Source organism: Cherax quadricarinatus, chromosome 4, assembly GCF_038502225.1.
Source record: "Cherax quadricarinatus isolate ZL_2023a chromosome 4, ASM3850222v1, whole genome shotgun sequence".
Classification (NCBI taxonomy): domain Eukaryota; kingdom Metazoa; phylum Arthropoda; class Malacostraca; order Decapoda; family Parastacidae; genus Cherax; species Cherax quadricarinatus.
Window position 1 is genome coordinate 42,727,037 of NC_091295.1, and position 15,115 is coordinate 42,742,151.

The window sequence follows — 15,115 nt, forward strand, 5'->3', positions numbered from 1 at the left end:
CTGGCTGAAGGAGACTCGAACCTACGAACCTTAGGACAAGGTAGGTAGATTGGTAAAGAACTGCGTACCTTGTCCTAAAGTTCGTAGGTTCGAGTCTCCTTCAGCCAGAGATCAGTGTTTGTGTATATTTCGCATGCTCTCGCGAATTCCTTTCATTGTTCAAATCTCTAGTAAGGCTGATGCATGCAGGGGATGAGAAAAGCTGTAAGCCTTCTCCCTGAAAGCTGGCTGCCTTGGATCAAACGTGTAGCTCATGCTACACGCCAAGGTATTGTCCAGTGTGGGTAGATTGGTAAAGCACTGCGTACCTTGTCCTAAGGTTCGTAGGTTCGAGTCTCCTTCAGCCAGAGATCAGTGTTTGTGTATATTTCGCATGCTCTCGCGAATTCCTTGCATATATATATATATATATATATATATATATATATATATATATATATATATATATATATATATATATATATATTATGCAAATATCGCAAACTAAGCGATACAGGATGCAAAACAACCACGGGGGGAGTAGAATGATAGCTCTAGGTCTTTCGTGCTGCTATCAACACAAGAGGAGCTTGCAAAGTTGCAGAAAAGAAGAGGATGTCCAAGCAAATGCGATCTCAAACGACTCCAGTGAAGACATCCTTTGGAATCGTATTTGCTTGGACATCCTCCTCTTTTCTACAACTTTGCATGCCCCTGATGCTGTGTTGAGTTCAACACGAAAGGCCTAGGCCTATCATTTTACTCTCCCCGTGGTTATTTTGCTTATATATATTCTTCTTTCAACAAACCGGCCGTATCCCACCGAGGCAGGGAGGCCTAAAAGGAAAAACGAAAGCCTCCCCTTTTGAATTTAGTAATATATACAGGAAAATGGGTTACTAGCCCGTTGCTCCCGGCATTTTAGTCGCCTCTTACGACACACATGGCTTACGGAGGAAGAATTCTGTTTCGCTTCCTCATGGAGATAAGAGGAAATAAACAAGAACAAGAAATATTAAGAAAATAGAAAATCCAGAGGGATGTGTCTTTATATGTTTGTACATGTAAGTGTAGTGGGACCTAAATGTAAGTATAAGTAGCAACACATACCTGAAATCTTGTGTGTTTATGAGACAAAAGACACCAGCAATCCTACCATTATGTAAAACAAATACAGGCTTCTGTTTCACACTCGCTTGGCAGGACGGTAGTACCTCCCTGGGCGGTTGCTGTCTACCAGCCTACTACCTATACATTATACATATATTATCAGTGGCTATTTAACTGGGTACACCAGTACACCCACTGGTTAATGCAAATATCTAATCAACCAATCACGTGGCAGCACCTCAATACCTATAAGCATGCAGACATGGTCAAGAGGTTCAGTTATTCAAACCAAACATCAGAATGGAGAAGAAATGTGATCTAAGTGACTTTACCACATAATGATTTTTGGTGCCAGACGGGGTGGTTTGAGTTTCTCAGACACTGCTTATCTCCTGGGGTTTTCATGCGAATCAAATCTTTAGAGTGTGGAGAGAATGGTGTGAAAAATACAAAACACCCAGTGAGCGACAGTTCTGTAGGCGAAAACATCATGTGTTACAACAGTAGTATGCAGAGGAGCTTCTCTGAATGCACAACAACCCCAACCCGGAAGTGAATGGGTTAATGGAGCACATGACCACACCAGGTTCCACTATTTTCAGCTAAGAACAGATTAGTGAGGCTGCACTGGGCACAGGTTCACCTAAACTGGACAGTTGACTGGTCTAATAAATCTTGACTTCCACTGGGACCTGCAGTTGGTAGGGTTAGAATCTGGCGTAAGTAACGTGAATCCTTGGATCCATGTTGCCTTGTGGATCAACGGCTCAGACTGGTGGTGTAATGGTATGGGGAATGTTTAGGCTCCCTAATATCAACTGAGTATCGTTTAAATACCAGAGCTTACCTGAGTATTGTTTCTAACCATGTGCATCTCTTTATGACCACAGTCTACCCATCTTCGAATGTCTACTTCCAGCAGGGTAACGCACCATGTCACAAAGCACATGTCATCTCAAGCTGCTTCCACGAACATGACAGTGAGCTAACTGTACTCCAATGGCCTCCACAGTCAACAGAACTCGGTACAATAGAGCACTTTCGGGATGTGGTTGAACAGCAGATTTGCAGCATGAATGTGCAACAGCAACTGCGTAATGCTATCATGTCATTTTGCACTAGAATCTCTAAGGAATGCTTCCAGCACCCTATTGAATCTTTGTCACGTAGAAATCAGGCTTTTCTGTGGACAATGGGTAGCCCTACCCGGTAACAAAAGTGTGCATCTAATCAAGTAGCCACTGAGTGAATATATATAGATAAATTAACGGATATAAATTGGCAACTTCTTTCAGCTTCTTGCTGTCAGAACTACCTTGAGAATATTCATAACGCAGCAGTCATGGCTGAGACCAAATCAGCAGCTCATGCAGCATATGAATACATCACAAACCACACATACCATAAACTTCAGTTCACATTAGACCCTGTTCTTGTGTCCCGTAGCTCGATCGCTAGCGCACTCAGCTCACACACACTGAGGTCCGGAGATTGAATCCCCGGTAAGGATGGAAAACATTAGGACTTGCTTCCTTAAGACACCTGTTGTCCATGTTCACCCATCAGTATAAAATGGGTACTTGGGTGCTAGTCGACTGGTGGGGGTCGCATCCTTAGACAAAACCGACCTAATTTGCCCTAAATGTTCAGTATAACAAGCGGCTTTCTATATAGCATGTCACTGATGTCAGCTAAGCCTGTATGCCTTGTACACGTACTTGTAAAAATAAAATTATTATTATTATTATTATTATTATTATTTATTGTTATTATTATTATTATTATTATTATTATTATTATTATTATTATTATTATTATTATTATAGTCTGTTTATTCATCAAAAGGGCCACTGAGGACCTAACCAGTGAGTTCAACATCCTGCTCTTGGATGAGACTGTCGGGCAACACACAGTTCCTACTAGACCACATCAGAGTTAACTAAGAGCAAGGAGAGAATCTGTGTTTTCCCGTAAACCCCTCAAAACATGAATTAGTGTCCTGCTAACACACCAATTAGCAAGTCTCGGCTGCCCTGCAAGGAGAGTACCCATTAACACTGGGTACCTTTAAAATTAAAATTAAGTAGGAGTAAAGGTATATGCACTCAATACACAGTCTAATGATTCTGCTACTCATATTATGGTTCCTGTGATCACAATCCTCGTGATCAAATCTTCGACTTTTCCTTGATTAAGAGCAAAATATTACGTCGAAGGCATAACATTCAGCAATGAACAAATTCTCCAACCTCATCTCTTCAGGTTGGTGCTTCGCATACGCTACGACGCCGCCATCTCCCAAATATCTTTCGGCGAGAAGTTTGGGGTGTTGCCTGAGAAAGCCCGGACGCTGCTGGTTGCTGCCCGTGCCTTGACTCTCAGCGTAGTGGGTGTTGCATTCCACGTGGGCTCTGAGTGTAATGATCCACCTGTGTTCTACCACGCTATTGCTGCAGCACGGAAGGCAAGTACTGAATAAGGAATTTTTTATTATGCTTGGGTTACGCTCGTTGAACCGAGCATCACAACAGCTAGAATATTACCACAAATCATTTATTTTTCCTTACATAAGTGTACTTTTGGCATTTTACTGACCTATAGGTCAGTGAATTTTATAGGAAAACTGCAAAGTTTTTTACGAATTTTTTATTAAGTTCTTTCATGACGGCTCTTACTGTCACAATCTGAGCAAGTGAATGCCATGGTTCCTCCAGTCATGGTTTGGTCATGTGTACAGCAGTTGTTAATATTTAACCCATAATGAATCACTCAATTGACAATGATCCTTAAAATCCAACGTGAGTAGTTACTCAAATAGGTCCAAAAATTTATCGTTAAATTCATGGAAAGTACTCTTTATAATATACTTTTAGCCTGAGAATATTAAGGACACGCTTGACCAGTTCGTTAAATGATCTTTATAGGTCAAAGAATTTTTTATATTCAACAGAGCCCTTCCTTTTCCTAGTCTCTATCCACACCTCAATTACTGGGAGCGCTTGAGGTTCCTAAACCTGTATTCCCTGGAACGCAGGCGGGAGAGATACATGATTATATACACCTGGAAAATCCTAGAGGGACTAGTACCGAACTTGCACACGAAAATCACTCACTACGAAAGCAAAAGACTTGGCAGACGATGCAACATCCCCCCAATGAAAAGCAGGGGTGTCACTAGCACGTTAAGAAACCATACAATAAGTGTCAGGGGCCCGAGACTGTTCAACTGCCTCCCAGCATACATAAGGGGGATTACCAACAGACCCCTGGCAGTCTTCAAGCTGGCAATGGACAAGCACCTAAAGTCGGTTCCTGACCAGCCGGGCTGTGGCTCGTACGTTGGTTTGCGTGCAGCCAGCAGCAACAGCCTGGTTGATCAGGCTTTGATCCACCAGGAGGCCTGGTCACAGACCGGACCGCGGGGGCGTTGACCCCCGGAACTCTCTCCAGGTAAACTCCAGGTAAACGTGATCTTTAAGCAAAAGTGCATTAACCAGTAAGGCCAGAGTTTTTTAATTTCATGTTTGTCTTGTAATGCATTTTTGTCTAATTTCAAAAACGGGGCCGGGGATAAAAATAAAATGTAAATTCATTTGACATAGAAATACCTGTCAGAGACAAAATTTTAATGAAATTGCTTATAAACACTTTTTAAATCATTCTAAAATACATTTCATAAAAAGTCAGATTGCTGAGTCACTTTCAAAACCATGCCTTGTAAAGAACAAATATTTTAAATATATTAAGAAATTCTTTTTAGAAATTGTAATCCTGAGGCAAACAATTTTGAAACATATAATAAGGAAATACTTTACATGGGCAGCAATAAAACATTATTTTATTCTATAATAAAATATTAACATTGGCTGGCTATAAAACAAAAATAAAGCAGTCTGGCTTTAATTTTTCTTCCCTCCGCTACCACACTTAAACAAGTGCGCCTCCCGCAGGTGTTTGACGAAGCTGAGGAGGAAGGTTTTAAACCTTACCTGTTGGACATAGGCGGAGGTTTTCCTGGTGATGATGAGAGGTTGATGAAGGAACTGTCACATTATATAAACATCGCACTTGACCACTTCTTCCCTGATGACGGACGAGTCAAGGTGAAGGAACTGACACCATGTCAGTCCTCCAGCTTAAATTCTTTTCCATTTTAAGTTGTAAAGTTCTTGAAAATTAGATTAGATATTTTACACTTTCTTCGTTTCACAAATATGATGAAATAAGAAAGTTTCAAAGTATTGAATTTTGATATTCAGCAGGTATTAAATTCTTAAATCTTTTTTTTTTGGGGGGGAGGGGTTTATATAAAATTAGCAAATTTTTATTCAGACTTATTGATTTTGAGTTATGGACAAACAGCCAGATACTTTTCCAGTAAAGTGACTAAGTAAATTTCCTTTTAATGTACTGTATTATACTTAACCACGTTCATCTAACAAGTCGTTGGTGAATGATATATGAAAGTAACAAGACAAAAATAAAAGTTGTAGAACAAGCTTTCATTGGGCCAGCGTTACGCTCTTTGTAAAGCTTTTTCAAGTCACGACTTGGTAAAGCTCTACACAGAGAGACACGTTGTCCAAATTAATGTTTGTTCTACAATTTGTATCTTTGTGTCTAGATCATTGGAGAGCCGGGTCGTTATATCGTGGCCTCCTCGTCCACTCTTGTCACGGGTATCATTGGCAAGAGACGGAAGGATGAGCAGGAACACTCCACCTCCTCGGAGATGAATCATGTGGAAGAGTGGCACAACTCCTCCTCCTTAGAGAAAGAAAATAAGGTGAAGAATCATGAGCAAGCCATCCCTAACATGTACTACATCAACGATGGCGTCTTCACATCTTTTTCTTCAGTCCTGAGAAATGTAGAGCCCATAACACCAACGCCTCTAGTTGTAAGGAATGAGACACTTTCACACCTATACAATTTATATTTTTAAATTAATAATTATGAAAATACCCATTTAACATTTCATCACTAGCAATAGCTGTTTCTTTTTAACCATTTAATTCATTGCTTTATATGGAAAAGTTGCGACTGGTTGGGCATGAATAATAGAGCATAAAAGTAGATATACAAAATGTTGTAGAGTAAAAAATATTCAATCTCAAGGGGGTATGGATGATCCCTGCCGAATTCACCTAGCATCACTGGACTAACACAGTTGTGGGTTGGGGAAGGAGGAGAATAATATTTAGGGAAAAAGGAGTTCTTGGGAAATGCTTTAGAAGAGTTCAAGGAAAAGAAAGATCCTGGAGAAGAGAGTTGGAATTCTAGTTGAAGAGTTTGAAAGATTCATTGGAAAGGAGTAATGGAGTGTTTGGGGAAAGGGAAGGAAACGTCCAGGGAAAGGAGGCAGGAGAGCTTCAGAGGAAGGAAAAAAGGAGAGTCTCAGGAAAAGTGGGAGCATAGAATTTCATGAAAAGGGAGAGTTCCAGTACAAGGAGTATGAGAGAGTTCAAGGAATGAGAATACCTGAGTTAAAAGGAATAAGAGATCCATGGCAAGGAAAAGTTGGAGTTCTTACGGAAGGAGGAAGGAGTTACAGGGTAAGAAGTTTTGACTCATATCGTCTATAGTTCACATAATTTATCAGTATTAAGGCTGAAAATATGAGAATTTAACTACAGTCACTTAAATCGCCAGGTATGACTTATGTTGCGTGGGCTGTATTAGTAGTATCAACAGCAGCAACAACAACAGCCATAGTAGTAAATAGTGGCGGTGATTATAGTAGTAGTAGTAGTATAGCAATTATAATGGCTGTCATCTACAGGAGGGTCATAAAGATTGCATATATGTTGTGCGCCACCAGTTAAGGATAATTTGATACCAAATATTGCGATAAAATTAAATTCTAATATACCTCTCCTGAAATATATACTCTTTGAATACTGTACTTCATGCTGTTCTCGGAGCATACGTGTAAGAGATATACTCCAGAAAATATATATACAACATCTTAGATTGTGAGGTCACGACTGCGTTGAGTTGGTAAACAACTACCCCCAGGCCCTGTGGAAGGTCTTTCTGTTTATACGAGTCGTTTTTATCCATTTATCATAAAATGCAGTTAAATACCTTGTTTAACCCGTCTTGTTATACCCTCACGTCAGCCGTTAAGTGTCTGATAGCCCCTCTGCTAAGGATAATATATAAGGAACTTTCTCAATGAATATAACTTATTCTTAGTTTTCTTTCACGAAAGACAATATCTCAAAGTTAATTTCACTAGCTGAACTAATGTATTTTCATAACATAGTTTTATACTCACTTAGTTGTATCGTACATTTTTTAAAGGTAACTTTTTTTTATATTTGTTGGTATTGTTCGTAATTCTAATATCAAAAAAAAAAATTCAAGGGACTTATTATTAGTCCTGAAAATTATCCTGGGAAAAATAAAATAGCTTATAGATATAACTGCAAAAGAAAACATAAAGAAATCTAATGATTAAACTCGGGTGGCTAAAGCAAAGTGTTGCACGACGCTCGCTGGTAAACAATCTTTCCTTATAGGTAACGATGACATGCAGAGTTTAATCCAAGCAACGTAATTCTCTCAGCTGGCTGCTACATCCCGGAGTGATCTGGCAAAATTTAAAATGTTGTAAAGAACAAAGAGGCACAACACCGTGACTGGAACAAATAACCCGCACATAGGAGAGAGGAGCTTACGACGACGTTTTGGTCCGACTTGGACCATTTACAAAGTCACACTAACGAAAAAGATGGGAACAAGAGAGGGAGAAGAGGAAGTAGGGGTAGGTAGGTAGTAAAAGAAAAGAGAGTGAAATGTTAGGTTTCCCGACACCAACAATACTCTTTTCTCTCATGTTAGAGATCAGTTATCCTACTTCTAGCTTTCACAGTCGCCGTCTTTTTGAAGTGTCCCTTATACACAACTTTCCTTGTATGAATATTAGTCCTCACTTTGTCTTTGTAGATGCCTTCCTTTCCCATTACATTGTCAAATTCTCCAAACTTCAGAAAACTCGTAATTTAACCTAATCCTTTCTTCTCCTTTCCCAACCTCTTCTCCTTTCCAATTTTTTCCTTCTTTCTCTGTTTTCATTTCTTCTACCTAGTGTGTTCTGTAAGTCAGCTTCCCCATCCTCTTACAGAATCTACGTCTTCCTCTCTTTTCCACTACTTTTGCTACTACCTTTACTATCGCCTCTCATCATTCCCCTTTCTCTCTTTTGCCATTAAACTACTCTCCCTACCATCTACTACCACTACTACTACTTCCACTACCTACTTACTTCTTCTCCCTCTCTTGTTTTCGTTCTTCCTCCCGCTCGCCTATACATACTATTTACTTCACTCTTTTCTGTTGGTGTGACTTTGTAAATGGTCCAAGTCGGACCGAAACGTCGTCGCAAGCTCCTCTCCTATGTGCGGGTCATTTGTGTATTATTAATGTCGTAATTCTTTGTAAACAAGATTAAAGCTGTGCAAGAATGGTATACAATACCTACAAGATGAAAGTTAAGACACATGTGCAACATCTGGGTATCTTTATTGTAGACGTTTCAGCATCCAGTGGTTTTATCAGTGCAAATTCTAGGACATAATTTGAAGACAGTAGAATTATATACAAAAGATGAGGTAATCAGTCCCTCAGACTTGGAGTTGGTGTGAAGAGCACCGTGGTTCTACTGTCTTCAAATTATGTCCTAGAATCTGTATTGATAAAGCCACTGGATGGCGACACGTCTACAATAAAGATACCCAGATGTTGCACATGTGTCTTAACTTTCAAGATTACAACTGGAAGGGTCATAGCCAAGTCGCCACATATTTCTCAGTCTGGTGATTGAAAACTTCGCTACGCATGTTTTAAATATTATTTACCGATTTTAAAATGTACATAGAGTTTTTTACGTTAGTCATTATCTATTTATTTTCTTTATTTATTTTTTTTTATTATCACACTGGCCGATTCCCACCAAGGCAGGGTGGCCCGAAAAAGAAAAACTTTCACCATCATTCACTCCATCACTGTCTTGCCAGAAGGGTGCTTTACACTACAGTTTTTAAACTGCAACATTAACACCCCTCCTTCAGAGTGCAGGCATTGTACTTCCCATCTCCAAGACTCAAGTCAGGCCTGCCGGTTTCCCTGAATCCCTTCATAAATGTTACTTTGCTCACACTCCAACAGCACGTCAGGTATTAAAAACCATTTGTCTCCATTCACTCCTATCAAACACGCTCACGCATGCCTGCTGGAAGTCCAAGCCCCTCGCACACAAAACCTCCTTTACCCCCTCTCTCCAACCTTTCCTAGGCCGACCCCTACCCCGCCTTCCTTCCACTACAGACTGATACACTCTTGAAGTCATTCTGTTTCGCTCAATTCTCTCTACATGTCCGAACCACCTCAACAACCCTTCCTCAGCCCTCTGGACAACAGTTTTGGTAATCCCGCACCTCCTCCTAACTTCCAAACTACGAATTCTCTGCATTATATTCACACCACACATTGCCCTCAGACATAACATCTCCACTGCCTCCAGCCTTCTCCTCGCTGCAACATTCATCACCCACGCTTCACACCCATATAAGAGTGTTGGTAAAACTATACTCTCATACATTCCCCTCTTTGCCTCCAAGGACAAAGTTCTTTGTCTCCACAGACTCCTAAGTGCACCACTCACTCTTTTTCCCTCATCAATTCTATGATTCACCTCATCTTTCATAGACCCATCCGCTGACACGTCCACTCCCAAATATCTGAATACATTCACCTCCTCCATACTCTCTCCCTCCAATCTGATATTCAATCTTTCATCACCTAATCTTTTTGTTACCCTCATAACCTTACTCTTTCCTGTATTCACTTTTAATTTTCTTCTTTTGCACACCCTACCAAATTCATCCACCAATCTCTGCAACTTCTCTTCAGAATCTCCCAAGAGCACAGTGTCATCAGCAAAGAGCAGCTGTGACAACTCCCACTTTGTGTGTGATTCTTTATCTTTTAACTCCACGCCTCTTGCCAAGACCCTCGCATTTACTTCTCTTACAACCCCATCTATAAATATATTAAACAACCACGGTGACATCACACATCCTTGTCTAAGGCCTACTTTTACTGGGAAAAAATTTCCCTCTTTCCTACATACTCTAACTTGAGCCTCACTATCCTCGTAAAAACTCTTCACTGCTTTCAGTAACCTACCTCCTACACCATACACTTGCAACATCTGCCACATTGCCCCCCTATCCACCCTGTCATACGCCTTTTCCAAATCCATAAATGCCACAAAGACCTCTTTAGCCTTATCTAAATAATGTTCACTTATATGTTTCACTGTAAACACCTGGTCCACACACCCCCTACCTTTCCTAAAGCCTCCTTGTTCATCTGCTATCCTATTCTCCGTCTTACTCTTAATTCTTTCAATTATAACTCTACCATACACTTTACCAGGTATACTCAACAGACTTATCCCCCTATAATTTTTGCACTCTTTTATCCCCTTTGCCTTTATACAAAGGAACTATGCATGCTCTCTGCCAATCCCTAGGTACCTTACCCTCTTCCATACATTTATTAAATAATTGCACCAACCACTCCAAAACTATATCCCCACCTGCTTTTAACATTTCTATCTTTATCCCATCAATCCCGGCTGCCTTACCCCCTTTCATTTTTACCTACTGCCTCACGAACTTCCCCCACACTCACAACTGGCTCTTCCTCACTCCTACAAGATGTTATTCCTCCTTGCCCTATACACGAAATCACAGCTTCCCTATCTTCATCAACATTTAACAATTCCTCAAAATATTCCCTCCATCTTCCCAATACCTCTAACTCTCCATTTAATAACTCTCCTCTCCTATTTTTAACTGACAAATCCATTTGTTCTCTAGGCTTTCTTAACTTGTTAATCTCACTCCAAAACTTTTTCTTATTTTCAACAAAATTTGTTGATAACATCTCACCCACTCTCTCATTTGCTCTCTTTTTACATTGCTTCACCACTCTCTTAACCTCTCTCTTTTTCTCCATATACTCTTCCCTCCTTGCATCACTTCTATTTTGTAAAAACTTCTCATATGCTAACTTTTTCTCCCTTACTACTCTCTTTACATCATCATTCCACCAATCGCTCCTCTTCCCTCCTGCACCCACTTTCCTGTAACCACAAACTTCTGCTGAACACTCTAACACTACATTTTTAAACCTACCCCATACCTCTTCGACCCCATTGCCTATGCTCTCATTAGCCCATCTATCCTCCAATAGCTGTTTATATCTTTCCCTAACTGCCTCCTCTTTTAGTTTATAAACCTTCACCTCTCTCTTCCCTGATGCTTCTATGCTCCTTGTATCCCATCTACCTTTTACTCTCAGTGTAGCTACAACTAGAAAGTGATCTGATATATCTGTGGCCCCTCTATAAACATGTACATCCTGAAGTCTACTCAACAGTCTTTTATCTACCAATACATAATCCAACAAACTACTGTCATTTCGCCCTACATCATATCTTGTATACTTATTTATCCTCTTTTTCTTAAAATATGTATTACCTATAACTAAACCCCTTTCTATACAAAGTTCAATCAAAGGGCTCCCATTATCATTTACACCTGGCACCCCAAACTTACCTACCACACCCTCTCTAAAATTTTCTCCTACTTTAGCATTCAGGTTCCCTACCACAATTACTCTCACTTGGTTCAAAGTCTCCTATACATTCACTTAACATCTCCCAAAATCTCTCTCTCTCCTCTGCATTCCTCTCTTCTCCAGGTGCATACACGCTTATTATGACCCACTTCTCGCATCCAACCTTTACTTTAATCCACATAATTCTTGAGTTTACACATTCATATTCTCTTTTCTCCTTCCATAACTGATCATTTAACATTACTGCTACCCCTTCCTTTGCTCTAACTCTCTCAGATACTCCAGATTTAATCCCATTTATTTCCCCCCACTGAAACTCTCCTACCCCCTTCAGCTTTGTTTCGCTTAGGGCCAGGACATCCAACTTCTTTTCATTCATAACATCAGCAATCATCTGTTTCTTGTCATCCGCACTACATCCACGCACATTTAAGCATCCCAGTTTTATAAAGTTTTTCTTCTTCTCTTTTTTAGTAAATGTCTACAGGAGAAGGGGTTACTAGCCCATTGCTCCCGGCATTTTAGTCGCCTCATACGACACGCATGGCTTACGGAGGAAAGATTCTTTTCCACTTCCCCATGGACAATAGAAGAAATAAAGAAGAACAAGAGCTCTTTAGAAAAAGGAGAAAAACCTAGATGTATGTATATATATATGCATGTGCGTGTCTGTGAAGTGTGACCAAAGTGTAAGTAGGAGTAGCAAGATATCCCTGTTATCTAGCGTGTTTATGAGACAGAAAAAGAAACCAGCAATCCTACCATCATGCAAAACAGTTACAGGTTTTTGTTTCACAGTCATCTGGCAGGACGGTAGTACTTCCCTGGGTGGTTGCTGTCTACCAACCTACTACCTTTATATTCGTTCTAAAAGTTATTATATTATCAGTCGTGAATGTTGTCAGTTCATTTTAACGTCTTACTGGACAGTGTGGTACAACCTTGGCCAAAATTTTCTTTTTCTGACTTTAGCTTTGACATTTGCTCACTTCTCGCAGTCGTATTCACTTTTCGTATATTTAATAACTTCTTGGAGAGCAGAGTGGGCGTGTAATTTTCTTTTCTTACTAAACATTTCAGTGTAAATCTTGTGGTAATGTTTTCATAAAAATGACAACTTAAGCGCCAAACCAACAATGTTTTCATCGTTTTTCTGGAGTATCTTTACAATGCTCTTTTAAACGCAGTGATGACGTACCTAGTATTGCTGGCTGATAACGCAAGAAGTCAAACTTTCCCCGAATCTTGATATTTACTGGTGATTTATTTACTCCAAAATCACATTTTTATGCGTGCGAATTCACAATTTGTAATTATGCAAACAAAATTGATAAACATTTCTAATATTAACTTGGTTATCATTTTTTCCCAATCTAGTAATGATATTTTTTGTGTGCAGGAGAGGCCAGGACAACCTCTAGTAGTGAGCACATTATGGGGTTGGTCATGCACTAGTACTGACTGTGTGATGAAGGACGTCCTCCTACCTGACCTCAGTCTGGGTGACTGGCTGGTGTGGTCCAGGCGGGGCGCCTACAGTCTCTGTTACTTCTCGTCTTTCAATGGACTTCCACTCCCTGAAGTGTATATTCTCGCAACTCCTGACACTGTGTAAGTCTGTGACGTTACTTTAAGTCACTATTGGCTTTGTATTACTGCTTTAATCAAATATTAGTGCTTTAAAAAAAATACCCGAAAAGTAGCGTTTTAATGGAACTTTATTCACTCGAATGCATTACCAGATTACCCAACTAGACTTTCAACTCCTTTTGGCCTCGCCAAAAATAACACATTACATTCATTCCTTTAAAATGCCGTAATCTATTTACCCATTATTGTTACTAGTGGAAAACTTTCATTTTAGCAAGTATCTGAAGGCATACGAGAACGAACTAGATGGTAACTCCACTTCATACTAAGAACTTAAGTGCTGTTCACTTGGCTGAGACAACCAGATGATGGTATCACAACTGTTGGACAACTTATCTACTGTATGACCCCTGCGTTGAACCCCTTATCACTGGTCTGTGTGGCTCACTAGAAGGTCTTCCAGGACACTGTTGAATGGTTATCAGTGGTGAGCAGAAAATATTGTCCAGAGCCAACTGTGACCTCCCTCAAGAACCCATCCAGGTCCACTGAGCACTGCTTCACTGTGTCGTCCATTGGTGACTAATATTAATTATCCAGAAAACATTTTGAGTGTAAATCGTGAAACGGAGTTATGTTTAGATATTTTTCCTAGTATAGAAAAACCCTCTACCCAGTGAATTGCTCTAAATCATCAAGAAGTGGGAGAGGAAATCGTGGCGCTTGTTTCATTTAATGCTCTTAAACCGATAACAGTACAGATACGACTATTTTTTCTGAGTGTTGAAATGTTAGGGGAATATATTCCATTGCTTTGTCTTGAATAATATATATATTAATTGTAACCTATGATGTGATGAACGTGAAATGTATGTAATGTAAACACGTAAATAAATTGTGTATCTGGATCTAAACTTGTAATCTGAATTGCATACTCCTGACCCCTCACTGGTCTCTGATCTTCGCAGATTTCACCTTTAGCACATTCAGCTCTGCAACGTTGTATGACTTGTGGGTTTAATGTTTTGAATGTAAGAATAATAACAATAAAACTGAATTAAAGTATTTGAAAATTTATTTTTTGATAATGTTGCAGGTAGATATGTTCAGTGTATTTCATTCTCATTTTTTTATATCTAAATTGAAAATCTTTAAATTACATTAATGTTATACACTAATTACTGACACAGCAGTATCATGGAATCTTGGTAGAAGGGACTTCCTCTTCGTTAATATTGTCCCGCACTGACTTAACTTATGGTCATGTCCTACTTTAACTAGTGAGTTTCACCCACCTGTGACGCAGTCTTCAACTGCTGCAACTTTTGTTTACATTATTCAAGTCTCCATCCTCATGCCTCTGCTTTAGCTAGATCAAGACTAAAGAACTGAAGGCTAAGAGACTGAACTCTTTGTCACTGTTAATGACTGAACACTTTCTATCTTTCTTTCGTTGTCTCCAGTATAATAGTAGCTACTGTATACATAAAACTGAAAATGTCTGGTGAACAGTCGAAACATCTAGCCAGTAAAGATACCCAGGGGTTGGAATTGTGTCTAATTCATCCAAATAGTTTCGTCTTTACAGACATCTTAATCTTCTCTGCTGTGTATGATGTGCCGATATATATATATATATATATATATATATATATATATATATATATATATATATATATATATATATATATATATATATATATATATATATATAAAACACATCGGCCGATTCCCAACAAGGCAGGGTGGCCCGAAAAAGAAAAACTTTCATCATTCACTCCAT

General features: G+C 39.4%; 1 protein-coding gene across 4 annotated transcripts in view; it reads left to right on the forward strand.

The window, feature by feature from the left end:
* The window catches only part of LOC128706390 (ornithine decarboxylase), a 32,207-nt gene extending 17,810 nt beyond the window's left edge, over nt 1-14,397 (forward strand). For all 4 annotated transcript variants that reach the window (XM_070096214.1, XM_070096204.1, XM_070096224.1 and 1 more), the window contains exons 6-10: nt 3,352-3,553; nt 5,040-5,192; nt 5,714-5,989; nt 13,142-13,353; nt 13,607-14,397. In XM_070096214.1, the coding sequence (XP_069952315.1) occupies nt 3,352-3,553; nt 5,040-5,192; nt 5,714-5,989; nt 13,142-13,353; nt 13,607-13,661 (898 nt within the window). In that variant the 3' untranslated portion in view covers nt 13,662-14,397. The remainder of the gene's footprint in view (nt 1-3,351; nt 3,554-5,039; nt 5,193-5,713; nt 5,990-13,141; nt 13,354-13,606) is intronic.
* The last annotated feature ends 718 nt before the right edge of the window (nt 14,398-15,115 follow it).